Source organism: Camelus bactrianus, chromosome 3 (genome assembly GCF_048773025.1).
Source record: "Camelus bactrianus isolate YW-2024 breed Bactrian camel chromosome 3, ASM4877302v1, whole genome shotgun sequence".
In the NCBI taxonomy this organism is placed as follows: domain Eukaryota; kingdom Metazoa; phylum Chordata; class Mammalia; order Artiodactyla; family Camelidae; genus Camelus; species Camelus bactrianus.
The window spans coordinates 118,207,152-118,234,227 of record NC_133541.1 but is presented as its reverse complement, the minus strand read 5'-3'; the positions used below and the strand labels follow the sequence as shown (position 1 = coordinate 118,234,227).

Below are 27,076 nucleotides of genomic sequence, written 5' to 3'. Positions count from 1 at the left end.
TGGATGGTGACTGACTGAATGAGCACAAGGGGTGATGACGCTGTTCTCCCCGAAAGGAGGGTCCTGTGCCCCGTCGGGTGTTCATGTCATAGACGGCAGCCTCCACACTGTCCAGGACTCTTCCTTGGCTTAGGAGCCAGGGTTGAGCTCGTGGCCCCATGCTGCCCGGGGCTCCTGGGAGAGAGGAGCTCTGGCCTTGTCCTGCACACCGTCCACTCGTCCTGAACCTTCTTTTCAAACGTCCCGTTTCCCCACTAGACCCCCGTTCGTCACGTCTGACAGACTCAGTGTTATCTTTGTACAGTTGTTGAAAGCAACTACTTCTTGAGAAGATTGGAGCTAGGTTTATTTATTTAAATTGTTTATTATTCATAGGTACTCTCTTGATTGAAGTTGAGGAAAAAATGCTGTTTAAGTAAACAGCCACAGTCCAGCTCTTTGATTTCACAGACGGGGTGGCTTCTGGCTCGGTCAGCTGCAGTTTCCCACTCAGGTAAGATGGCTCTACTCGCCTACTTCCAAATGAAAGTATGGCCAATAGACACTGGTTTCTAAGTCCTGTCACACTCATCCCCAGTGCTGGGAACCCATGTGCCTGGTGGACACACGGTTCTCCCGGTGGAGGGGGCCCGGGCTCTGCCAGCCCCTTTCTTTCTGAATGTCCACTCTCCCCTCCTCGCCCTCCCTCGGCCCGAGCATTTTTCTGTGTGGGGTTTTGACGCAGCGCTGCAGTGGGTCCCGCTCCCGGCTGCTGGGCAGGAAGCAGCTGGGGCAGAGCGCATGGTCCTGACGGCAGGCGGCGTGTACCTGTCCAGGGGCCGAGCCGTGTGCTCACACGCTGCCCTCCCCAGGCCCTGGATGTGGTAGCTGGGCTCTGAGTTCACGGGGCTTGTGCAGAAGACTGGGGCCAGGCGACAGGAGGTGACTGTGGGGCCAGACATGGATGGCAGGGTCTGGCTGGGGAGGATGGGGACTGGCAGGTGGGACAGAGCTGCCCAGCAGAAACCCAGCACATACCGAGGAAGGGAGGGGTGACAGGGCACGGCTGTGCACGTGGCTTGGTTGGGGTCCATTGCAGCCGGGTATCCCCGAGAAAGCCTGGGAGTCAACAGAGGGCTTTCCTCTGACGTGGAAGTGGCCACAGCCAGGGCATCAAGGCCGGTGTGGCAGCTCTGGGACCACCTGGGACCTTCGCCCACCCAGCTGGCTCCCTCCTCACTAGGGGCTGCCAGCTCCAGGGCCTCCGTGTCTCCGTCTGTGAAAGGGTTGGGAATTGGAGCTGATACTCATCACGTACAAGTAGCAGGGCCTGGGACACCATAGGCTACACTGAACATTCTTAGAAGAAGAGGAGAAGCTGGTGAAGCAAAGGGGTGGGATCCCTGTCAGTCCTGGAGGCCAGGATGCCGTTACCAGAGGAGGGCGCTCTGTAGGGCAGGGGGCGGAGGGCGGGAGAGTAGGCGGCTGGAGAGTCAGAGATGAGGGCTGGAAAGGGGCAGAGCTGTACCAACCAAGTGTGCGGACCTGAGGGCGTGAGGCTGGGTAGCCTGCCGAGGGTGTTCCTCCAGCAGTGCTGGCCCTGGGTGGGGATGTGCTGGGACTAGGGCTGAGCCGGTGGGGCAGAGGGAGGATGAGCAGGGAGGAGGGCACCAGAGGGGTGCACACTGGACCGGTCACTGGGCATCGGCAGGTTTGGATGTGTCTGCTGTGTGGGGCTCCAGGCCTCCCTGGGTCCTGGGGACAGGGGTGTGATGTGACTCGGAAGGAGGCCGGGTGTGCTTCGGAAAGCACCCCCCAGCTCTCCCACCCAGGCCCAGTGCTCATGGACGTTTTGCAGCCTCATTTTTCCATCCACTGTCCCAGTAACCCCTTGGTGGTATTGTGAGCAAAGGCAGAGGGGATCCTTCAGGAGGGTGAGAGTCCTGACTTGGCCTTCCTTCCCTGTGTTTCCAAGTCCACACTCATTCCGCAAGTCGTACGAGAGAGGCCAAGAAATCGGGAGACGTGGTGTCGGGGTAAAGAACAGTGACTTTATTTGGAAGGCCAGCTGACTGAGAAGATGGCAGGCTAATGTCCTGGAGAGCCACCTTCTCCGAGTGAGAATTCAGGCTCCTTTTACACTAAAAAGGAGAGGGGTTGTGGGTGGTTGGTGCAAACTTCTTGGTGCAGGAATTCTTTGTTCTTGCAGCTGTGAGTCAGGTCATGGGGCCCCTGTAAAAACCTCTAACAAAACAAATGTTACTTTCTATTCTGCAACTTGTTGTGTGTATAGGAGAGCAAAAAGAGTTCCTTTCTTTAAGGATGAGAGCCTTGAGAATAGGCTCTCCTGTCAATTTCAGGCAGAAGGCAACATTGTGTTACATAGGGGCAGAGCTGGTAAAAACAGCCTGGAAAACAAGCACAGGGTTAAAGGAAAAAGAACAGATCTAATTTGCAGTCAGATTTGTTCTTTTGTACCTGCTGCCCCCAGCAGGGCTGGCCTCAGGGAGGAAGGGCGCCCCCCCCCAGCCCCTGAGAGCCACCTGCAGGGGGTGGGGAAGGCAGGGAGGGGGTTTGCGGCACTGGTGAGATAAACCTAGACATGGCTGATGAATGGACAGTGACTGCAAAGTTAGAAAACCTGTGGGTTTTCCCTCTTTAGGGAGGGAGAGGGAGCCTCAGCAGAGGTCCTTGAGCTTCCCCGAGAGAAGTGGCTTTCAACCCAGGTCGGTCCCTGGCGCCTCTGGGGGTGTCACACCTGAGGGGCCCTCTGTGGACGGGTCCTGTGTTCTTGGCACTTACCTCAATTTTCCTCCTTCTCTTCCCCAAGGGGTGGCAGTGGCTCCGGGGGCAGCTCCCAGCCAATCACGGCCATCCTGCTGTCCTCATGCACGCTGGCCCTGAATGCCCAGCAGCTGGACATCAGGCTGTGGCTGGACTACGTCTCGGCCTCGCAGGTAAGAGGAGCCCCGCTGCTTCCTGGGGGTTGGCAAGGGGGTCTCGGGAGGGGTGTCGCGTGCGGGCTCCTGGCTAGGCGCCGCAGCCATGTGAGTGGCACTGTCGGGGTGACGGAGGCCGGTGCCAGGGACAGGGAGAAGGACCGCAGGAAAGAGGGAAGGGGGCACAGCTGATGGGCCATGTCTGGCGGTCCAGAGTTTAGCTCTCTCACCAGCAGCGAGCTCCTGTCCCCAAAGGCGCTCTGGCAGATGGGTGACGGCGCAGAGGGGCTCAGCCTCCCCCGGCTGGACGTGATGGCAGGTGCCTTCAGGGTCGTGGGAAACTCCCGAAGATGCCAAACCTAGTATAGCCCAGCCCAGATTCAGGAGGTCAGCCAGTGGGGCCAGGTATTTTAAAAGTGCATGCTGGGAAATTCTGACACAAGAGTCCTGAGGGGAGATGGAGAGGGGCAGATGTGTGAGCTGTGCTGGCCCTGGGCCCTGGTAGGCGGGCGATGACCGCCAGAGGGCCCCTGCTCACATCCCTGTAGCCAGCACACAGGTGTGCAGGGCCTACCTAGGGCCACTTCCAGGCCTCTCCCAGGGCACACATGCTGCGGTGTGTCCAGGTGTCCCCTCATCACCCACTCCGTGTCCACTGGTCACCTGCTCCATGTCCCCTTGTCGCCCAATCTGTGTTCCCGGTTCTGGGAAGTGAGGCCTTCTGGTTCTCTGGTCCAGGGTTCGAACTCCATCCGTGCAACTTGCAAACTTCTTGACTCAGGACAGATTGCCTCACCATGGTCTCCTTGTCTAAAAATGGCAAGGAGGGCATGCAGCACAATGGGGGCTGCCAGAGAGTCTATTCATTTTGACATGTGAAGAAGCAGCTCGGTGTCTGAGGTATTTCATTCCATTTAGTCTTCACGGCAGCCCTCCCTGGGAAGTGGGGTTACAGATGGGAAACAGACAAGGACGTGATGTGCCCAGGGCTAGAGCCAAAATGGTTGTCTTGTGGGGGGCCCCAGCGGGTCTGAGGTGGGTGATAGCATCCTCATACCAGGGACCACGTACAGCCTAGAGGGCACAGGGAGGAGCCGGTGACTGTGGGTACACAGCTGGCTAGGTGCACCCCACTGTCACCCCACACTCTCCCAGCAGTGGGACAGGCTCAGATCCAGCTGCTGGGGGCCCAGGCTCTTCCACTGCTGCCTGCCCACATCCTTTCTTCAGGAAGATGCATGAAGCTGGTCAATGTGACATCCATGTTCCTGGGGCAGAATATGCAGAGGGGCGGGCTGGTTGTGCGCCTGAGGTTAGGTGGTCCTCATCCCGAATCCCACAGCTCTACTTAGGGTCTGTGTGACTCTCCTCTCTGGTCCGTATTCAGCTGGGGCGATGACCCTAATTCCATGTAGGTGTGTGTGGGTCAGGTTCTGCAGAGAAGCTGCCAGTTAGATACAGAGAGAAGAGTGAGTTTATTATAGGGATCGGCCCCTGAGATTACGGAGGCAGGGAGGTCCCACCGCCTGCTGTCTGCAGTGAGAGGACAGGGATGACGGGATGCAGTTTGAGTCCAGAGGTCCAAGGACCAGAGCGCCGCTGTCCGTGGGCAGGGTAAGCTGGACATCCCAGCTCAGGCAGAGAACGAATTCACCTTCCTCTGCCTTTTCCTGCTATTCAGGCCCCACCCGCATTGGAGAGGGCAGCCTCTTCCCTCAGTGTAACTTCTCCTTACACACCTGCATGGGCACACTGTGATGTTCGCCAGCCCTCTGGGCACCCCGTGGCCCGGTGAGTTGACACATACCATTAGCCCCTACAGTGAGGAATAATTGTAATTCCCTTCCCAACGTGCTTGGCCATGGGCCTGGCACCCAGTAGGTGCTTAGCACAGCTGAACACCCTGGAGACACTACATTACTGACGTCTGACAGTCCCTTGGTCCCACTGGGGCCTCAGGACAGCCACTGCTGGGATGTTCTCGCCGTGGGAGAGGGGCAAGGTGGGGCAGAGAAGTGTACCACCTGTGGTGGGGACGGAAGGCAGTGGCCACACCAATGAACATGACAGTTTACCCTCTAGCTTAATAAACCTGTAAAAGACAGGCGCTGGCTAAGCAGGTTTCTTTTTTTTTTTTTTTTAATTAAAAAAATTGAAGTATATAGTCAGTTACAATGTATTAATTTCTGATACACAGCATCAAGTCCCAGTCATGCACATATGTATATATATATTCATTTCATATTCTTTCCCATTAAAGATTATTACAAGATACTGAACACTGTTTACTGTTCTAAGTGGGTTTCTGTCTGCACATCAGGGCAGGTTTCCTATTGAGGTTCATCAGGAATTACTTTCTTACTCTGGGTAAACAGAAGAAAGAAAATGTGCATTTGTGTTCACGTGTGTGTGTGTGTGTGTGTGCGCGCACCTGTCTCTGCATGTGCAGACACGCTAGGTGGAGAAAACAGCTCACTTACCCCTTTCTGTATAATTTACTGAAATGTAATTCACAGTGGATCCCAGAAAATTCGCCCACTCACGTAAAGTGTGCAATTCAGTGGTTTTCAGTACATGCATGGGGTTGTGCAGCCATCACCATGGTCAATTTTAGTATATTTTTCACATCCCCCAAAAAACTTCATGCCCACGAGTAGTCATTCCCCATTTCTAGCTGCCCCCCAGCCCTAAGCCACCACGAATCTGCTTTCTGTCCCTGAGGACTTGCCTGTTTTATTCTTTAGCCTGTAGTTAAGTTAGTGCCCATTCTGCACAGACTGACTCCCCGTGTGTGGCCAGTGGGAGCCCCAAGCCAGGCCTTGGCAGAGAGACCCCTGATTCTGAGGGGCCTGTGGGACTCAGGCCGCACCTGCCATCTGCTCTGCCTCGTCCGCCTGGTCTGCCGGCTTTCATCCTCTGCTCCAGGAGTCGGTGCCTGGCTGAGCTCCTTTGGCCCCAGGTCTTCACTCCTGCCCTTCCCAGGCCCCTGCAGTTTTCTGCTTGTCTTGGTGCCCCGAGAGATGGAGTCCTGCTGGAGGGGAAGAGAGTCCAGAGGACACGGGAGCTAACGGAGGGGCCACTGCTTGGCTTCCGGCATTCCCAGTGAGCCTGGCCATGCTCTGAAGGTGCATCGGAGGTGCTGGGGGCCCTGTGTGCCCTGGGAGTGGGCACGTGCCCCAGAAAGGGCTGCTTCCAGCATCTAGTCCCCAGAACATGGCTGCAGTATACCCTGGAAATGGGGGCTGAACCCTCGTCGTCTTTTGAAAGTTCCAGCTGATCAGGGTGGTGATTTATCCAGAATTTCGTGTCTGGGCCCTACCGTTGATCTATTCACTCCGCCTGGTGGGGGGGCATGGAAATAAGCCTGGTGTAGACCGTGGGCACATTTGGCGGTTAGTGTGGATGATTAGAAAGAAACATGTTACAGGTGTAATGATTCAGAACTCTTGTTAAAGATGGTGAGGCAGGCTTTACTCAGGACCGTTGTGTTAGGTGTAAGGACCACAGCAGTGGGGCCTTGCAGTGGGGAGGAGACGAGGCTCAGCCCTAAATAAGCAATGGCAAGTGGGTGTTTACAGCCAAGGGCAGAGCTGGGGCAGTGGATGCAAAGTTACTAAGAGAGACATCAGTGGTGAGGGGTTTCTAAGCTTATCTAATGGTTCAAGCTGAGGACAGGCCAAGGTCATCGGACATCACCTGGGGAGGGTGGGAGATGAGGAACCCCATCGGATGTCAGGGATGGGTGTCTGGTTAAATTGGTTCAGCAGGGTTCTTGCTCAAACTGGACAATGTGGAAAGGAAGACAGATGCCCCAAAGTCAGGGCCCAGTTGGAAGAGAGTTCAGAGTCTTGTCCAGGAGAGAATCTTGTCAGGTGGCGGGTTGTCCAGTGAGTGAAGGAAGCTGGATGGGCAGGTGAATGGCTAATGGAGGATCCCGTCCTCCCCAGGCAGAGAGGAGCTGGACGACGTGGAGAGGGTGAAACTGGACAACAAGAGAGTCCTCTTCAACCTCCTGCCGGCCCACGTCACCCAGCACTTCCTCATGTCCAGCCCCCGGAACACGGTGAGCGTGCGGACCACGTGGCAGCTGCTTCCCGGGCCCTGAGACACAGCAGGGTGCTCCTCCAAGCCGAGCTGGTCTGGTGGGTGCTGCAGGGCTGCAGCTGGAGGTCCGACCCAGAGGGACCCTCCCCCGCTGCCTAACATTGCAGAGGGTGGCTATTTCCAAGCCCTCAGCTGCACCAAGGATGGGAGGCCCCCTCTGCCCATCCCCAAGGGGAGGGCAGAGGCTGGGCCATCAGAGGCTTCTGGGACGTGGGCTTGACAGGTGCCCAGAACTACTGTGTCCTCCCCTTTGATCCTGGAAGAGAGCGTAACAGTCACCAGCCCCACAAGGCAGGAGATCAGGCTTCAGGAAACCACAAGGGGGAAAGCGCTGTTTCAAGGCCGGCTTGTCCTGGGTGGCACCCCCTCTTGGCTGAGTTTGTGTGGCTGGCCTGGCCCTGCCCGCCTGGCTGCAGGGCTGGTGGTTCATTCCCTCCTCCGTGCTCAGTGAGATCTGGGGCCATGACCTGGAGGTGAAGCTCCAAAACCAGCCCAGCAGCACAGCGCAGGCTTAGAAAAGCTGACTCAAAAATAAAGAGGCTCAGGCTGGGTTTTAAGGTCCTAAAGGCACAAACACCAAGTCTCAGCTGGACCAGCTCTGGCCTGAAGTAGCTCTGGGGCTCATTTCTTATCCTGGGCCTGGGGGTGTCGAGAGAGGTTCATTTTCCTAGAACAGTGCATACCTCCTGGGTGCCTCCCCCCACCCAACAGGGGCCTCTGCTCTCACCTGTGAGCTGGATGCCCTAGCAGCAGCCTGGATGCTCCAAGCCCCCTCCTTGTGTGGCGCTGGTTCCCAGCCCATCCTGGCCGCCCTGGCAGGGGCTCCCGGTGGGGCCTGTCCCCAGCACCAGCCCTGAATGCTGCTCTGGTTACTGCTTTGGCCTTGGTGGCTGACTTGACCTCTGACTCCCAGGTCCTCTACTGCCAGTCCTGCTCGCAGGTGGGGGTCATGCTCACCTCCATCCCCAAGTTCAATGACTTCTACATCCAGCTGGATGACAGACAGCAACGTGGGGGTGCAGTGTCTGCGCCCCCTGAATGAAACCATCGCTGACTTGGATGAGGTAAGGGCCACCCCACTGCCCTGACTCTCTGGGGCCTGAGGGCGCCTGGGTGCCCAGCCCCCAGCAGTTCGGAATTGTGTCCACCACTGTAGCGTGTTCTCTGCGGATGGCGGGGGCGGGGGGAGCACATGCACTTTGTCTCCTTGGGAATCCCGGTCGACCTTGACAGTTGAGGAAGGGGCTTTGCCCAGGGTTGGGGAGGGTGGGCGCTGTGCCGGGAGGCGTGGTGCTGGCGCTTGTACCCTATTTATTGCAGAATTGCCTGTTAAAGCAGAAACCTAGAAACATCCCTTCAAGTCCCAACAGAAAGGAAAGACAATAAATACAGCGGTAGATTTCGAGTGACAGGGTTTGAATGAGCAGGGAAGAGGGCTTGGGGAGGGGGGCACTTGACTAGATGGAGCTTGTTGTAAGCAGAGTTCTTGTTATGGGAGGTGGCTTGACAGGTGTTCATGACATTACTGAAAATGCACACGCGTGTACATGAAACATCCCCTCCACGCAGACACCGACGATGAAATTGTGCCACAAACTGAGGGACGTAATTTAGCCCGTTCAGAGGAATGGACCTCCCCAGACAGACAGATGGTAGGTAGGTAGGTAGGCAGACAGACAGACAGATGGACGATAAATACATATATATATAAAAATGCAGATACACACGCAGACACCTACGTGTATGTGTGTATATATATTCATACACGTATACTGACTGTATATAACTTGAAACTAAAATTTTAAAAATACCCTTCAGAGAGTGTCCAAAAACTTGAAACACTTAGAGATAAAGTTAACAAATTTGTGTTGACCTTTCCAGTGAAAACTATAATACTGAGGGATATAAAAGAAAACTTAAATAAATGGAAATGCATGCAGTATTTAAGGATGGGAGGACACATTCTTAAGACGTCAGCTCTCTCCAAGTTTATCTGTAAATGTGATGCTGTCCCAAAGTAAACTTCAGCAGGATTTTAAAAAGAAACTGACAACATAATCCCCAGATGTCTTCGGAATTTCAAAACACCTAGACTAGCCGGCACAATTTTGCTAAAGATTAGCTGTGGAGGAATTACACTGACTTCAGGTTTAAATACAAGGGTGCAGTGGTCATGTCAGCACTGTGTTGGTAAAAAACAGACGAGATCATTGGAACCAAACAGTTTCCAGAAATCACTTGTGTGGTCCAGTAATTTGTTCACAGAGATGCTAAAGCAATTCAAAGGTAAAATAATTTTTTTTTTTTTTTTTTTTTACAAAAAATGATGTGGAAACAAGTGTCTGTGGATAAAAGAAATCCTCACCTCCTCCTTATTCACAACCTACACAAAAATTATTGCAGAGGGATCTGGGCCTAACCCTAAATACTAAAGCTACAGCTTCTAGAAGAAAACCTGTAATTTGTGAGCAAATCCACAGATAGCACTAACCATGACAAATTATGGCAAATGAGGGGGCCTAAGGGCAGTGGGGGTCTCTACAGCTCTGGGTTCCAGCTGCAGGCCGGGTAGCAGGGCGGACCTCGGGTTCAGGGGGCACCGGGCTGCTGGACAGCCTTAGAACAAGCTGCGCGCAAGCTCCCAGAATAGACTCCCCGGCCTGGCCTTTGGACGGGCAGTCCCCAGGGTCCTGAGGCGAACAGCAGGGCAGACAGACAGGCTGGTCAGGCCCACACTCAGACTGGTTTCCTTCCTCCTGGCGGCTGGTGGGGGCGGGGGTCAGGCACCGGCTCACAGGTGCAGACATGGGCTACTGTCCCTGCCCTACCTGGGCCGGTCCCTGCCTGCCAGTCACTGTCCACCCGGAGCCAGGCCAGGCCTCGTAGCCTTTTCCATGCCGCCATCCCTCTGGCCATGTGGAGAAGCCTGTTTGTTCTCAGAATGCTGTTTTAAAATGTGTAAAACCAAACAGAAAAGATAATAAACCTATGATTATGTACAGTCATGGGCTGTTTCTCATGGTCTAGTTGGGACGCACACGCTACCCTATTGAGACGTTAAATGGTGATGTCCAGGCATGTGTCCGGTAGTGCCGTTGCCTGTCCTGTCCAGAGTCACAGATCCCTGATGCCACCCAGGACCCCAGCTGAGCGACCTCCTGCAGAGTGGTGTCTCGAGGCTTTAGATCTAACACCTCGTGGGGTTTTGTCACCTGAAAGACTGAAACTCAATTCCTGTCTCTCTGTTTCTCTACCTGCTTCCATCTGCACACACGCTCACACTCCCACGTTCACACACGCCCACTGCACGATTACACTGACACACGTGTTTACACACTCACATCCACACACTCCCACGTTTACACCGACACAGGCTCACACTCACTGGTTCACGGGTGTGGCCCGGCTGCGCTCCTGCCCGAGGCCCCGGGGAGGGTCCCTCCTGCCTCTGCAGCAACTGGGTGCCAGGTCCCTGGGCTACGTGGCCTCCTCCCTGTGTGTCTGTCCTGTCCAGTGAGGACCCTTGTGACAGTGTTTAGGGCCACCTGGGTGACCAGGGTGAGCTCATCTCCAGGGCTTCGCTCACCCAGGTCAGTGCAAGGTCCCGCCCAGGTCCTGGGACTGATGAACATGAATGTGGAGGTGGGGGCATTCCTCAGCCCACCGCAGGCTGAGGACAGGAGAGCTTCCCGCTACATGCCCTGCTGCCGGCAGGTCACTAGCCCTTTGCAGAGGGAGGGGAGAGGCTGCCTGGAGGAGGGGGCCTGGCTAGAGTAGGGACATGAGACCCCTGCCCCCTACACTTCATCCCGGCCGCGGGTTTGCCCACAGAGGATGGATGTTTAGATCATGAGGGTTGAGCCCTCATGAGTGTCATTCGTGCCCTTATAAAAGAGACCCTAGGTAGCTGCCTTGCCCCTGCCACCATGTGAGGACACAGCAAGAAACTGGGCCCCCAGTAAATGGGCCCAAACTGCAGAATCTGCTAGCCCCTTAATCTTGGACTTCCTGGTCTCCAGAACTGTAGTAAACATATTTCTGTTGTTTATAAGCCACCCAGTTTATGGTTATTTTTGTTACAGCAACTCTTACAGAATAAGACAGTCCCTAAGTTTGTCTCCAAGTTCACCAAGGGCAGGACTCGGGTCTGTTCACTGGATTTCAGGGCCACTGTCAGAGTGGTTGTGTAATTCCATGGGAACTTCATGTGCACAGTGAGATAGAGGGGGTTGGTGAGACTGGGGGAGCCAGCCCCTCTGGAGCTGGGCTGAAAGTGAGGAAGGAGACAGAAACCACACTGTGGATGGAGGTGGTGAAGATACTGGTCCGTCAGTATTGGGAGGGGCGATCACCAGTGAGAATGTGAGCCTCTCTGCACAGTCCTGTTGGATATGCTTGGAATGCAAGGCCCTGACTGCTCTTCAGGCTCTTTTTTAGAGTTGTGTTTTAGTGAGTAGCCTTGAGGGATGCAGTATGTCTCATTCCCTGCACCCACCCCAGACAGAAAGTAGGCTTGCTTACTGCTTTGCTGTACAGCTGGTAAGTTTTCTGAGCTCAGTGCTGCTCAGCTGCAACGCAGGCCCACTGCATGTGTGGTGTCCACCTGGGTCCCTCTGCGATGCCCCCACTGGGGCTTGGGGGCTTGGGGTGCTCTCGCTGCTTGCTGTGCCACAGGTCATAAAGTCCTTTGTCACTGACCCGTGAGTCTCGTGTCTCTGCCAGCAGCCATGGAACTGTGGCAGGCTCGTTAGCCTGCAAGTTGGATAAGGTCCCGGTTGGGGGGTGGATTCTTGGGGACCTTGTTCTGTCCCAGCCTCAGACTCTAAAGAGAATGACACTTTCTCAGCTGGCTCTGAAGGCACATTTTTGCTCATGGTGACAAACTGTCCTTTCACCCCATGGCCACCTGTCCCCTTCCTGAAGCCCTCTGGGTGATTACTCACGTGCCCTCCCCCGCCACCAACCCCCCCCCTGCACACACCAAGAGGTCCCTTAGGGACATAATTTAGGCCAGGTCACTGCCAAATGATGGATGTCTTTGGACCTCATGCATCTGTCTGCCTGAAAGTTCTCATCAGTATTGACTCCACCTGCCTGTCTCCTCACCCCTTGGGGCTGTCAGGCAAAGAACATCCAGAAGGATGGACAAGAGATGGAGAGCAGCCTCTGCTGCTTTGATGCTGTTCATTCTGAGGATTTCTATTCATGCAAACATTCTACACATTCCTCGCTGAATGTCTACAAAGTGAATCATTAATCGTTTCAGGAATACACAAAAGAATAAGAGAGAGCCGCCGAGTGACAGAAGAAGCAAGAAGGTTTGGAGTTTGATAATTCAGGTTTTAATCCCTCTGGATCAGCATCTGTGCCCCCAGGCAAGTTGTTTAACTTCTTGGAGAATCAGGTTTCCTCATCTATAAAATGGAGGCATATTAGACTATGTGTATCAGGGGTTGCTTTCGTAACATGGAAAAGTATCAAGCGTGTTGCTGGCCACAGAGTTGCCTCCATCTAAAGACCTAAGTCCCCCACTTCTCTTAAAATTCGCAGTCATGGGAGGTGGAGGAGTGGAGATGAGGAGGTGGGGCAGGGCTAAACTCAGATTAAAGGAATAATAGAAGAGCCAAGGACCCCAGAAATCAAAGGCCTCCCTAAATCTCAGTCCTCAATTCTAGTAATTATCCAGATGCCACCCAGGATGTAAATAAAACACTTAGTGATGGTCTTAAACTTAATGAATGCTTTACTGTTCAATCACTGTATCCTGTGTTGTTGAGACACTGCCAGTGATCCAAGGACATGGGTGGCCAAGTATTAGAGGGACTCTGTCCCTTGGCCTTATGTGACACCTCTTGGTCTGGCTTCTTTGGGAAAAGGTAGAGATAAAGAGCAGATTTGGAGACTTCCTGGTGGACCGTGGTGACCAGAATTGCCCCCATTCCTGGGGTCGTGAGGTTGGCTATCGCTCCATTTTGGAGTGAGTTTTTTTTGGGTCACTGCGGCCCTTTGTCAAAGCCAAGCCCACAGCCTGTTGGATGCTCTGCGCGGCCCTGAGCCCTGATTTGATGGCCGTGTCAATCCAGCCATGGGGCAGGGCCGTGTGCTCACCGGCAAAGTGGACCCGCCTCTCTGGCCTGCAGAGCTCCTGGGCATAGTCCACATACTGGTAGGGAGTGAAGAAGGCGAAGCCGCCCATGGAGTGGGGGTCCTGGCTCCAGTGCTTGATGGCGGAGTAGGGGCACAGGGCCCGCAGCTTCTCCTTGGGGAGGTCATGGACTGCAGCCAGGTCGTCCAGGACGACATCGACTGCCTGGGTGAGGTCCATGGCATCAAAGAAAGAGGAGTCATCGTCCACAGTATAGGAGGCCAGGATGACCCCTGTGCCATTGGGGAAGATGTGGCTGGGGTAGAAGATAAAGCGGGAAGGCCGGTCAGTGCTGGACTTGCCCCCAAAGATGCCTTCGCGCTCCCAGAAACGTTGCGTGCAGGCCAGGATCACTTTGGTGGCACTGCTGTAGTGAATGGATCGCAGCGCATCCTCCTTGCCTCGAGAGAGAGGGGGCTGGAAACGGAGGAGCCGGACAGCCTTGGCTGTGATGGCCACAATCACGTAATCAGCAGCCAGACGTGCCCTGGGTCGCAGGGGGTCAGGTGTTCGGTAGGTGATGTGGACTTGGTCTCCGAAGGACTCCACCAGCTCTGCGGGCGAGTGGAGCTGGACCGTCCCAGGCAAGAGGGCAGCATGCATGGCCTGGGGGAGCAGGTCAAAGCCCCCAGTGATTTCATCTAACCTAAAGGTGAGCAGACAAGGGAGGGAAAAAGGAAGCAGGTTGATGGACGAGGCCATGCAGAGGATGGCCGCTTGGCTGAGCTCTCTAATGGACCCACTCTGGCCTGTGTGCTAGGGAGACAGCCATTGGCAAAAGGAGGACACGCCAGGCAGGGCAGCTCTAACTCCAGGAAACTAGAGATAAGTGCCACTGGGGACTGACAGATCAGAAAAATGCATCCCCTCTGGGCAGGTACAGGCCCTTGCCAGAGCCCCAGGCTTGAAACATGGATCGTGCGTGATCGTGCGTGGCTGTCAGTCATAGCCCTCCTGCCTCCTCAGTCACCTCCAGGCAGGACTGTGGAGCTGACAAAGAACCAGGGCTCTTAGAAGCTCTCAGTCCCTTTCATAATCCCAGCCTCAAGGCACGCAGCACCATCAAGTTTCCCAATCAGCCTGTCTTAAGACCTTCCTCTTCCTTCCATTCTCCCTTTAAGACAGTCCTTGGCTTGAGTTTTAATGGATGCACCCTGAAAAAAATTCTGGGAGGAAGGGAGAAGATGCTGCTCAGGAAAAAAAGACCGGATGCTCAAATAACATAGCCAAGCCCCCTGGGCCACTGAGGGCTTGCAGGGTCTGTTGCCCTCTTGTGAGTGTCTGTAGCTTTTTTTTTTTTTTTTTTTTTTTTTTAGTTGGAGTCCTGTCACAGAACCCGAAGGGAGGGGGTAAATCTCAGTTTATTTTGTCTTTGCAGCCCCAGCCTGTCCTGAGAGCAGCCAAGGGGCTTGGTGGCTGGGATCTGGAGTTAGTACCCCTGACACATCGTCCTGGGCTGAAAGACAGTGAGTGCCCCTGGTAACGACCCTCATCTGTGTAATGGGAGAGCAGGTGAGGCCCAGAGCAAAGCAGATCTGTAGCTTCCTGATGGACTGCCTCTTAGCCAGAGGTTCTCAAAGTGGGGCTCCCAGGCAGAAAGACGGAAAAAGCTGCAGTGGCCCGTGGACCGTGTCAGAAATGCACGTTCTCAGTGCCTGGCCCAGATGTGCTGAATCAGGAACTCAAGGTCGGGTCCAGTCATCTGATTTTAACAATATTCTGAGACTCACTGGAATTTGGAAACCCCTGCTTTCCCCTCGTCCCCATTTCTTTTGGGATTTTTCACCTGATTTATTGAATCTTCTTCCTACTACTGTCCTGGTTAGTGACTGGCTAGCTCACGCCCGTTTCCCCAGTTCCCTGCCACACTTCCCACCGGGGCTCCTGGAAGGAGACAAAGTCACGCAGGGTCTCCAAGAAGGCCAGGTAGTAGCCAGCATCTGCATTCAGCAGGTCGCCAATCATCTGCACGGCCCCGAGGCTCAGGTTTCCCACCTTGATCAGGTATTCCTGCGCAGTGAGAGAAGGCAGGGGAGTTCGATTGTCGGGAGGCCAACGTGAGAGAACCTTGCTTTGCAGCCAGAGACAGGGAGGAACAGAACTGGACAGAGTGGAATGGCAGGTGCACATTCAGCCGGGCCCCGGGCTGCCACGTGTCTGCCTGGTGTACTGGGCTCTGACAGTCTCACAGCGCTCTCCTCATTCCTGGTGACAGGCCACTTCCCCCCACACACACACACATTCTGCTCAGTCCTTCACTTGTGTGGTCCTAAGAAGTAGCTTATTATCGCTGTTTTACAGATGGGGAAACTGAGGCCCAGTCTTCTAGTCAACCTGCAAGTATGTTGGGCCCAGCCTGATAGGTCTGGGCCTTCACCTGGAGGAATCTGAGTACTGAATATTTTTTCTCATCCTGCCCTCATGCCCCAACGTCATGCTGTAGTCCTGGCCAGCCTATGAGCAAGTGACCTGGAGGTTCTGCTTCCGGTGAGCCCACTGAGGACTGTGCCCAGTGTTCACCCCTGCTCCCTCTTCCCAGGCAAGGCCAGAGCGCACACAAAAGAACTGGCTAGAAGGGGTTTACCTGTTAGGGTGGCGAACTGTCCAGCTTGCCCAGGGCCAAAGGATGTCCATAGCCAAGTCAGTACCCTTGTCACCAGTGCAGGTAGCACTGGCAGCTGGGCACTCAGGGACAGGCCTGACAGGGACCACCAGGATGGCAGGGCATGGCTGACCTAGCTTCTACCTTGGCAAAATGCCTCTACCAAACATGCTTGGTGACGCCAGAGGCAAGACAGCAGGGCCCCACCATCCTAGGAAAAGCAAGACCAAAGAGTTCTTGGAGATACACTGTAAGAACTGCTGTGTGAGCCCAGAGAGGGCGGTAGGTTCCCTCCCTCCCTCTGTGAGTGGGGTGCCTGGACGGTGAGACAGCTGAGAGCCATCCCAAGCTTGCCTTAGTCTCCAAACCCTGTATCTCTCTTCCCACCTTTCCTCTTTCCCTTCCTCCCTTCCTTCTCCTCCCTCCCCCAACCTTTGACCTCCAGGTGCTTTTACATTCTAGCAGGGTGTGCAGACCATAAACAAACTAAACAACTGAAACAGGAGGTGATGAGTGTTGTGGTGGAAACAGCGCAAAGGAAGGAAGAGGGGAGGGTGCCGGGCTAGAAAGGGAGGCATCTTGACTCAAAGGAGTTGGAGAAGGTGAGGGCCAAGCCATGTGGATGCCTGCCAGCGGAGCCTCCCAGGCAGAGGAACAGCCGGTGCCAAAGCCTTGGCTGAGTGAGAAAGTGCAAGAGGTCGAGGGAGTGGACGAGGATGGGCTCCCTGTGCCCCTGAAGGATGTGGAGCAGCGTGAGTGTGCAGGCGCCCTCTGCCCGTCTGCCCGGGAGGGCGGGGCAGGGGTTCACAGGCTTCCCCTGCCGCTAGCTGGGAAGGGGGTGGGTGTGGTTTCCATGGAGCTTGACAGAGTGGGCTGTGGGCAGCAGGAAGAGGGGGGTCCCGGGACTGACCTTGGTGGAGAAGGAGTCATATTTCTCCAGCACCTGGCTGCAGCTCTTGCTTTCCAGCTCCTCCACCATCTGGCATGGGGGAAGGATGGGTACTTGGTGAGAACTAAGCACCCCATTCAGGGGCACTCGCCTATCCGGGGTCCAGCACCGCCCCCCAATGCTCCGGGGCTCCCTCACTCGCTTCTACTTGTGTGTGCCTCCCAGGCTGGCTTTACGTGCTCTCCCCTGGCTTCCAGGACGGTGTGCCACAAGTCTGAATGTCCCAAGAGTGGGCCAGAGCTGCCCCCTGTCACCCTGGGAGTTACAGAGGTGGGAGTCTACCTCCTCGTCCAGTGTTGGGGACATTTCTGATGGCCTGTGAGGCCACTGTGAAGGGCTGGAGAGCCTGTCCCCCGGGGCTGCTGCGTGAGGCTGGGTGGGGCCTGGGCTCACCTTCCTCAGTGATTCTTCGAAGAGCTGTTCTGCTGTCTTCCCCTCCTCTTCTGCCCTGACTGGGTAGCCCAGCAGGCTGGGGTTGGCCTGCACGTCCCCCATGCGCTGCCGCACTCCGTTGACTAGCACCCAAGTCTGGTTGTGGGAGGCACGGAACTCATTGAGCTTTAGCCCAAACTTCCTGATGAGCTCGCGAGAGAGCCTGTAGGGGTGAATCAGAGACAGCTCAGCAGGGACAAGGAAGCTGTCAGCCCCTCCCTGCTCCAGGTGCTCTGCTCTTTGCTGCCCACAGACTCACTTCATCTGAAGACAGAACTACAGTCTTCCCTGTCACTACAGGAATGGTGACAGGGCCATGAAGGAAGGATTTGAGGCTATCATTCTTGTGGTCATGAAGGGGCAAAACCCACAAAGGGACCAGCAGGACCTCCCAGGCAGGGCCACTGCCTTCCTGCTTTTGTGCTTCTGTAAGATGGCTTGCTTCCAGGAAAATGAAACTTACCCCTGAAATTCCACTGCTTCCCAAATCCCACTCCTGATTGGTCCATTTTTAACACTCTGTCATTTGCTTATGGCACAAACTTAATCGAAACTTAAAACCTATAAAAGCCTGTGTAAACCTACAGACAGGGTCCAGAGCTTAGAGTGTTAACTCCTCTGGGCCTGCTGGCGTAATAAACCTGAGTTCTCCAATCCTCTGAGTGTCACTTGGTCTCTCAATGAGATTCAGGTTTCTGTAATAGTCATACCACACCAGGCTGGTCCTCTGTTTTGGCCGAGATCTCTCACACTTTGCCTGAGACCTCTGGCCTCAAGGTCCTGGAGGTGTCGTGAAAAGCACACTGGCAGGGTCCTCAATGGAGGCTGTGCACATCCTTCTCAAGCCTCCAGGGAGTGTCCTCCACCATCCTGTGTGCTCCGTGAGGCAGGGCCCCCCTGCAGGATGGCCCTTCATAAGGGCTCCTCGTGCCAGTCCCGGGTCCCGGGGCTCCCCCCAGACACCACAACTCTCGGAGGACACTCATTACTCCCATCATGAGGAAAACTAGCAGGCCGCTTTTGACTTTTCAAGGTGCTCCCCATCAGAATTATCCTTTGGGATCCTCCATGTGGGCTTTTAGGCAGGCAGGGGGTGTGGGTACCATTATGCCCAGTAAGTAGATTACAACATTGAGACTGAGAGAGGTTCTGGGGCAGGCTTGGAGCCTCAACATGAGTTGGGGCAGATACAGTCCTGCTGACTTGCAGGAAAGGACTCCCATGCATTTTTGTCTTTCTTGGCCTCTGCTAATTGTGTGTTCTCACTGTGTGTTCTTAGATTCTGTCTGATGTTCATTAATCACAGGGCCGAACCATCACCAAAGTGTTTGTCTCTCCTGCAAGTCAACTTTCCTATAGAGCTCTCCTTTCACCGTGCAGACAGGGCTGACCCAAGGCCATGCTCCTATCCACATACCAGTCAATACTTACCCTGCCCTAACTCAGCCAGAGCCAGGTACCAGGCAACTAGAGATGACTCCTGCAGCCCAGAGCCCACTGTCATCACTCAGACCAGCCAGTCTTAAGCTGTTTACTCCGTCCTGCCTGGCCTTTCCCTTAGAAACTCCAGTAAAGGTCATGGCTTGTGACTTTGCTTTGCTCCTGTCTTCTACCTCTTGACTATCCCAATGCATCCCCAGGGCCCTGTGTGGTGTGGTGTCATCCTCTCTGGAAATGTAAGTAAGAAATTCCCTCAATGGCGTTAATCTCTCCATGGCTACTCATCACCTCCATGGACTAAAATCCTGAGGGTACCAATGAAATGGCTGCCCACGCCCCAGCCTCCCCTCCCCACCCCCACTTCTCCCGACCGTACCTGTGGCTGGTGGGTATCCTCATGGCGCCCAGTTCCACATACCACTGTGCTCCGGGCACTCTGTGGGTCTCTATTCTGCCACCCACACGTCCTGAGGCCTCCAGGACAGTCACCTAGAAAGACAGGTCTGTCTTGATCTCAGCACAGCTGGCCACATCCCCTAGCTCCCACAGCCCTCCTGCCTCTTTTCCAGGTCTGCCTGCTATCTGGTCATGCCACCCAGTCTCGTGGCCCTTCTCCCTATACCAAGAGCCCTAGACCCCGCCCCCATCCCAGCTCTCTGAGGCTGTCCGCTTCCATCTCTCCCAAGGCTCCCCATGCAGGACTCTCCCACGCCCCATCATGTACCTGGTGGCCGGCGTCCTGCAGGGTCTTGGCAGCGGTGAGCCCGGCCATGCCTGCTCCAATCACTACTACGTGTTTCCTTTCCGCCGTCTGCCCCAGCCCGTCTTGGGCCAGCCGCACCAGCTTTTCATACTGGGGGTCCTCAAGGCACTTGGCAAGCCGGCTGTTGAAGGCCTGGGTGCACAGGCTCAGCACAGACAGGAGGGTGAGGGCCAGCCAGCCCGGGCACATGGCTGTGGAGATGGCAGGCAAACAGCTAGGGACCGAGAAGTCCTGCTGCTCTCAGCGCTTGCTCTGAGGAGCGGTTATATTGCCCGGCCTGTGACGCAACATGCCAGCACTCCCTTACGCTCCCTCCCTTACTGGAGCATGCCTTAGTCACTGGGCGGCCGAGCCACCCCCAGGGCCCCAGATGGGCAGCACTGCCCCCTCACAGCCTCCACTCGATGCAGCCGGGACCCCTGCTCACGGTGTCTGCCCTTGGCCAGCTGGACTACCACCCAGGAGGCCAAGCCCTCGGCCCAATGGGGGACAGGTGAGCGGGACCTGGCTACCACGTTGGGTGTCCCCGTGTCCCTGTTGGGGTTGACAGAATGTTTGTTGCAATGAGAATACCTAACTCACTGGCCGTGGAAGGATAGGGTGAGGATGGAGCAGGTAAAGGCATCATTAAATAACGTCGGCTGTTTCTGAGATGTGCATGGCACAGTACCAGCTTCCCGAGCCCGGGACAGAGACGGCCAGTTCATTTGCCAGAGGTGGTTGAGGCTCACTGAGGTTAAAGGGTCCGCCCCATTGTGAGCCTGCATTTCCACGCCCGCCTGGGACAGGGTTCCATTCCCTCTGTGTCATCCCTTCCCTCTAGGACCCTATGAAAGGTGCGTGTTTGTGATTGTCGTTTTTTATTGCTGTCATTGTTGCCACCACTATCTGTGTTACAGGCTGAACTGTCTCTCCCCACCAAGTCGTGTATTGAAATCTTCACGCCCAGTTGCTGAGAAAGTGACTGTAATTTGGAGACAGGGCCTTTCATGAGGTGACGAAGCTGAAATAAGGCTGTTAGTGTGGGCCCTGTGCGGTCTGATCTGTGTCCTTATAAGAAGACATCCTGACACACAGAGACACACCAGGGATGTGTGCACAGAGGAAAGGCCGCATGGGGACACGAGAGAAGGCAGCCATATGAGGCCAAAGACAGAGGCCTCGGGGGAACCAGCCCTGCCGACACCTTGATCTTGGACTTCCAGCCTCCAGAGCTGTGAAAAATTCCCATTGCGTCAGCCACCCAGTCTGCGGTGTCTTGCTGGCAGCCTGAGCAGACTGATACACTTTGTCACCACCTTCCCCTCTGCGTCTTCCCCTATAATAGGGAGAAGGGAGGGTCTGATTCTGGCTCTCAGGTCAGAGTCACCCCCACACACTTGAAAAAAAGTATGCATTCATTTTTAAAATTTTAATTTTTTTTCCCTTTTTAAAAATTATAGTATAGGCAGTGTGCGATGTTGTGCCAATTTCTGGTCTGCAGCATAGTGTTTTATTTTTCACACGAATCCACACAACCAGTGCGTGGATGTGCTCTTGATTCCAGTCTCGGGATTTATGTTTGATTTGGGCCACCCTTGCCCCTGCGTTTATGGCCGCGATGGTTCAGTGGCGTTACAGTAAAGGAAAACACAGAGAGCCAAATCGTTCATCCCCCCACTGCCTCACTCTCCCACCCCGTTCCACTCATCACCATCAACAGTTTTCTGTGATGCCTTCTCTTCTTGCACAGAGTAAGGTATGAGGCAGTTGCTCAATCTCCTGTCTTCTCCGTTTTGGACCAGGAATCAATCCCTTTTGCACAGAGCCTGGCTCACAGTGGGCACTTGACATATTCGTGGAATGCAGGAGTAGAGGAATGGACACATGGACAGACAAATGGATGAAGAGATGGGTAGATGAATAAATAAGTAAACGGATGGGTGGACAGAGGAAAGAAAGGATACCTGGACAAATGAGTTGGGGCTGCCTACAATGCCTCTCTCCTGCCTCTGCATTGAGTTGCAGACTTCAGGCTTAGTGGTGGTACCCAGCCCAGACTCGGTCCTGCAGTCCGCCTGTCTAAAGGTGGACTCTATCGTCCCGTCTCACCTTTCCTGAAGGCCTCCTACGTGTCTCCAGCCTCCCTCTGAGAACCCATGTGTCGGACTCTATAATTTCTTTTCCTACATTTACATACACGTCAGAATTCAGCCTTCCTCCACCCTCTGCCATCCACCTTTCCTTCGAGGAACTAGAGTGGGGCGCATTCCTTCTGTCTTCCTTGAGGTGAGCAAACGAAATCTGACCCATTCTGAAATCATAACTCTGGTCCCTTTTTCTCCTCACTCCTTGTGGTGTTTATGTTTTAAACACAGAGCTGGAAAACAGTGTTTCAACTTGTAAGGAATTCCAGGCATCTTGCTCAGCCATTAAAGAATCCAGAAGATGCACGGCTAGTCCTTCTAGCAAACACAAGTGCTTGGAGTGGAGGAAATTTGCATAGAGTTACTCATACTTTCCCATCTGCAACCTGACACTGGAGAGCCGGTCCATTATGGCAGAGAGGGCTCCTCTCCAGCCAGAGCGGAGCACAACAGAACATCCTTGTGCTGAAGGAACTGCTCAGATTACCCAGCAGAGCTCTTGATTTCACCCAGAATAAACCAGATGGGGAAGTCTGTGTCGGCCCTGGTGCCACAGAGATATTCATTATTTGCCAAGCTAGGTTGACACCAGACCTATAGCCCTGGGCCTCCCAAGCTGCACTTTACCATCCTAAGCTAATCACCCACTGCCTTAAAGATGTGTTGCATCCTGTCGCTGGAGTGGGGACACCACTGAGCAGCCCAGATGCCTGCCCTGAGAGCCAGTTTCTAGGTCTGTCTTGTCCACCCCAGTTATGCCCACACCTGGCAGCTCCATTGTGTCTATCTGCTGGGTGAATGAATAAATGTAAATGAGCTGCATGTATCTTTTTGAGTTCAAGTTCCCTCCAGATAAACGCCAAGGATTGCTGGATCACGTGGTAAGTCTTTAGTTTCTTGAGGAATCTCCATACTGTTTTCCATAAAGCCAAGACATGGAAACAACCTAAATGTCCATCAACCAATGAATGAACAAAGAAGTTGTGGTATATATACAATGGAATACTACTCAGCCATAAAAATAATAAAATAATGCCATTTGCAGCAACATGGATGGATCTGGAGATCGTCGTTCTAAGTGAAGTAAGCCAGAAAGAGAAAGAAAAATACCATATGAGATCGCTCATATGAGGAATCTAAAAAAAAAACAAAAACCAAAAACCTAAATACAAAACAGAAACAGACTCATAGACATAGAATACAATCTTGTGGTTGCCAAGGGGGTGGGGGGTGGAAAGGGACCAGCTGAGATTTTAAAATGCAGAATAGAAGAAACAAGATTACACTGTTACAGCACAGGGAAATATATACAAGATCTTGTGGTAGCTCATAGTGGAAAAAAATGTGACAATGAATATATATACATTCATGTATACATGAAAAATTGTGCTCTACACTAGAATTTGACACAACATTGTAAAATGACTAATTACTCAATAAACAAATTTAAAAAAAAAAACAAATTCTAAATCAAAAAAGTACCCATGTGCTAAAATGAAAATGGCTATTTCCTAAGTTAAAAAAAGGTGGGGGGCAGGAGGAAGACAACAGTGGGGGAGAGAGAAAATAAAGTAACGTCACGGTGTGTCAGGTGAAGGAAAGCACTGTGGAAGAGGAGATGTGGGCACAGGGCATGCGGCGATCTGGGCAGGGGCTGGAGGCCAGAGGGAAAGGGGGAGGAAGCAGCCAGGTGTGAGGCTGATGGGGACTCAGGCTGACATCTGCTGAGAACCTCCCTGTCCCGCAGCCCAGCTGCATCACTTCCAGGACCCCATTAAGACCTTAGCAGCCCTGAGCACCACGTGAATTTCTCAGAAAAACATTGCCAAACTGCGATAGAAGAAAGTTGAACAAAACTCTGATTTTTGCTGACGTTTAAAAAATACCCATTTTTCAATTTGTTGGGGAACCTCCTTCCGTTTTTTGGGGGGGTGTCCCCATGTTGCCAGGTCCCACGGTGTGGCTTTGACATCACTCTTGCTAATCCGCCTCTGATTTTATTTTCCTCAGTCCCCACCCACGCACCTGGAAGCTGTTTCCTGATGAGGAAGCCAAGGCTCACTGGAGGGAGTCAGGGACTTTCTGAGTGAGTCTGTTCGCCCGCATGTGTCTGAGCTGAGGGTGAGTCCAGCTCTGCCTAGCTTCTGGGAGGAACTCTTGCGGGGCTACAGACTGGAAGGAAATGTGACCAACATCTGACTCAAGCTCTGGTCCTGCATTGACAACTCAGGTTTGCACACAGCCATCACACACGTGGACACTTCTGAGGCCCAGCGAGCAGATCAACAGGCAAGGGTGGGCAGTGCCAAGGCAGGGCTGCCACGGAACCCCAGGCCTGAGAGGTGGGAACCCCTTCAGGAGGGTGAGGCCTGGGGCCTGCCAGGTGTGTCTTGGGACCCACATTCCCAGAGCTGGAACCTGACAATGCGGGCCAGGGCTCCTGTGCATTGGTGGGGGATGAGCTCTGCTGGGGTCTCCTCCCTGCCCAGCCTCGACCCTATCAAGCATCAGGACCCCGTTCTCCAGTTTACTCAGAGCCAGGAAAGAGGAGGGTCCCCAGGCTCCCTGGATATGAAGATACTGGCCAAAGGAGGGCTTAGCAAGACCTCAGGTTTGTGCTGGGGAGAGTGTCCAGGGGGAGCCTGTCCTGGGGGGACTCTGTTCTTGAGGGGGCTGTGCTGGGGGGGTCTTTCCTACTTGCCATCTGCTGGGGTAAGACAGTGATCAGGGAAGGGGCCCCTCAAAGCTTGGGTTGATGATGAGTTGTTCCGTTTGCCCCCCGGGATTTAGCCTGCTCCCTGAGAGTAGGGCTGATAGAGGCCAGGAGGAGATGAGAGCAGGATGGTGAGGGTCCAGGAGCTGGAAGGAGTAAGACACTGAACTGAAGGGGCAAAACTCACAAAGGGACCAGCAGGACCTCCTAGGCAGGGCCACTGCCTTCCTGCTTTTGCGCTTCTGTAAAATGGCTTGCTTTCTAGGAAAACGAAACTTACCCCTAAAATTCCATTGGTTCCCAAAAGCTCAGTCCTCATTGTTCCATTTCTAACACCTCATTTGCATATGGCACGAACTTAATCGAAACCTGAAACCCTATAAAAGCCTGTGTAAACCTACAGATGGGGTTCAGCGCTTGGAGTGTTAACTCCTCTGGGCCTGCCGGTGTAATAAACCTGAGTTCTCCAGCCCTCCGAGTGTTGCTTGGTCTCTCGCCGGGATTCAGGCTTCTGTCACAGAACCAGGGAGGGTGAGACCCTGGGTAGGTGCCCTGCCTGCAGTCCTGTGGGGCCTGTCACTAGTCTTCACCCCATGCCCCTTGCCCTCCTTTTTTTGCACCTGCTCGCTGCCTCCTCTACACTCACGCCTCGGGGAGTGAGAGCCCAGCCTGCCTGTGCTCTCTGCATCTCACACAGAAGGGGCTTGTCACTGAGCCATGCCCTTGTGCCCTTCTCTTGGCACAGGTGTCAAGTAGAGTGAAGCAGACGTGGTGGGTGGGCTGTGTGGGCCTTGCCCCTCCTCAGTCTCCCCTGCAGGCGTAACGCAGAGCCTCAAAAACTGCATGGAGGCCGTTAAATTGGGGGTGGTGCATGCAGGGTAGGAAGAGGGGAGAAAAGGAACCAGCAGGAGGCTGCGGCACATGGCACACACTCTAACTTTGTACAGCTCCAGACCCAACCGCTCCAGACCCAACCACCCCAGACCCCGATGGGGGCCGACTGATCCACAGGTCTTGCAAAGCCTGCCCCTGACACATGTCCTCCTGTCTGCATCAGCTCCCAGGGAAAAAGCGCCACTCTAGGACTATCTCACTTAATGATAAGATCAAACAACAGGCGTAGGGAGATGGGGGGACGGGGTCCCTTGTTTGGTCACATATGGGGGATCTGTCCCATCTCATTGCAGCTGTTGTGCCAGCTCACCAAGCCAGCCCCAGGGAAGGCATGGCCAGGGAAGGGTGCCTGCCCAGATGGAAGGTGACCGGGCCTCCGGCCAGGGGAAAGGTGAACACCCCTCCCCCTCGCCTCAGTGGTAGCCGGCTGGTTACAGGAGAGGTTACTTACAGGGCCTGCCAAGTTCATCCTAAAAGGCTGTGCCGGGAGAGGGGGTGAGGGACCACACACCTGAGAGTTTGCTTACAGGTCGGGCATGTGCCCAGCATCTGGGAGGGTGGGTGGAGTTCAGAGTCCTAAACGAGGATACATGCCCACTGTGCTCCTGTCCCCATGTCACTGGGCTTCCTGGTCTCCCTCCTGCTTGTCAGGTCTCCACTGACAGGCACTGCTGGAGGGCAGGGAGAGGGTGGGATTTCAGGGCTGTGAGCCAGAATGCTCAGGCTTCTTGTTTCCCTTCCTTCAGCAGACATCCAGGGAGAAATCCTTCTGATGCAACAGAGCATGCCAGTCAGTGGCCCAGAAGGACCAGGCAACCTGGGTGGTTGGGGCAGGTTCTTGGTTTCTGACTCCTCCCTCCTCCTCCCACCCAGCTCCTGGGCTCCCCTCCCAGCACATCCTGCCAGGAGTGGGTTGGGGTGACCTGAGGCGGCCCCATGTATGGCTTATTTCTCCACCTTGAAACATGGTCTCTTTTCTCTCAAGAGCTGCACAGGGAAGAAAAGGTCTGGTTGACCAGAAGCCTTTAGGTTCCCCTTGGGGGGATGAGGGGGCGCTGTAGAAGGTCCACCAGTTGGCTGGTGCCTGTGGCCCAGACCCCACTCTGCCCTTTCTTGTGTATGGTGTATGTCCAGTCTGCTCTCTTCCTACCGGAAACCCATCTCTTCTGCCCCACCTGCATGTCTGGGGTGAGCGTTGTCCTCCCCATGATGGGCTGGGGGTCGGAGGAAGTGGCTGGAGCCCCTGCCCTTTGCCTTTCGTGGCTCTGAGCCTGGTTCTGCCTGGGCCTGCTGTGTGCCTTGGTCATGCCACGTGTCCAGTCTGCTGTTTCTGAGCCCCACTTTGCCTTGACAGGAGAAGATCCGCATCCCCGTGCACTTTGAACTTTTAGTAAAGACTGCCAGCGAACTATTATTGCCTACGAATCAGCTTATATATTTGGCACGGGTTTTCTACTTGCTCAGTGAGATTTTTCTGGGCTCCATTGATGGTAAAATACCATCTCTCCCCCATGTGCAGTGGCCCTCCTGACCCTGAGGGCCTCAGAAGCAAGGCTGCACCGCTGTCCTATGAGGTGCTCTGCGCACGGAGATGCAGCAGGGCGGGGAAAGCTGGGAGGGGCTGCTCAACCTCTCATCTCCCTGAGAGCCGAGGGTGCCCTGACTCCCGAGAGGCTCTCTGTATTCTCCCGGTGACACTTACAGGAAGTCACGAGGATTAGGAACCCCAGAGTCCTGTTCATCGTCTCCAGATTTCTGGCCTCCCCATCCTCAGTCCTCCTCAGTTTCCACCAGTTCAAGCTGGCGACTCCGGAGCTCAAAGCCTGTCCTCTCCTGTAGCTGCTGGATGGATGATCCTGCAAGGTGTTGCATGGCTGAGGTACAGAACACAAGCCTCAAGGGAGGGGACTGAAACTCTGGAGCTGGAAGGTCAACTTTGGCTTGACTTCTGGCCAGCAGTGTTAACTGGGTCACGACCTTTGACCTGCCT

General features: G+C 54.4%; 2 protein-coding genes across 3 annotated transcripts; one reads left to right on the top strand and one right to left on the bottom strand.

The window, feature by feature from the left end:
- Positions 1–2,238: 2,238 nt before the first annotated feature.
- On the top strand, positions 2,239–24,661 carry LOC105064482 (adenylate cyclase type 1). Of its 2 annotated transcripts, none has more exons than XM_074361166.1 (5): positions 2,239–2,705; positions 2,810–2,936; positions 6,870–6,981; positions 7,936–8,086; positions 12,289–24,661. In XM_074361166.1, exons 2-4 carry the CDS (start codon positions 2,884–2,886, stop codon positions 8,062–8,064), a joined length of 294 nt encoding a protein of 97 aa, XP_074217267.1. In that variant the 5' UTR covers positions 2,239–2,705; positions 2,810–2,883; the 3' UTR covers positions 8,065–8,086; positions 12,289–24,661. The 2 variants fall into 2 exon arrangements, with proteins under 2 accessions (XP_074217267.1, XP_074217265.1); XM_074361164.1 differs by having other exon boundaries at positions 2,265–2,705; positions 6,866–6,981.
- LOC105064484 (L-amino-acid oxidase-like) lies at positions 12,982–20,120 on the bottom strand. The gene is made up of 7 exons (XM_010949428.3): positions 20,024–20,120; positions 19,315–19,544; positions 18,967–19,079; positions 17,112–17,313; positions 16,680–16,748; positions 15,044–15,177; positions 12,982–13,813 (listed from the first exon to the last, which is right to left on the bottom strand). Exons 1-7 carry the CDS (start codon positions 20,118–20,120, stop codon positions 12,982–12,984), a joined length of 1,677 nt encoding a protein of 558 aa, XP_010947730.3.
- Positions 24,662–27,076: the final 2,415 nt, after the last annotated feature.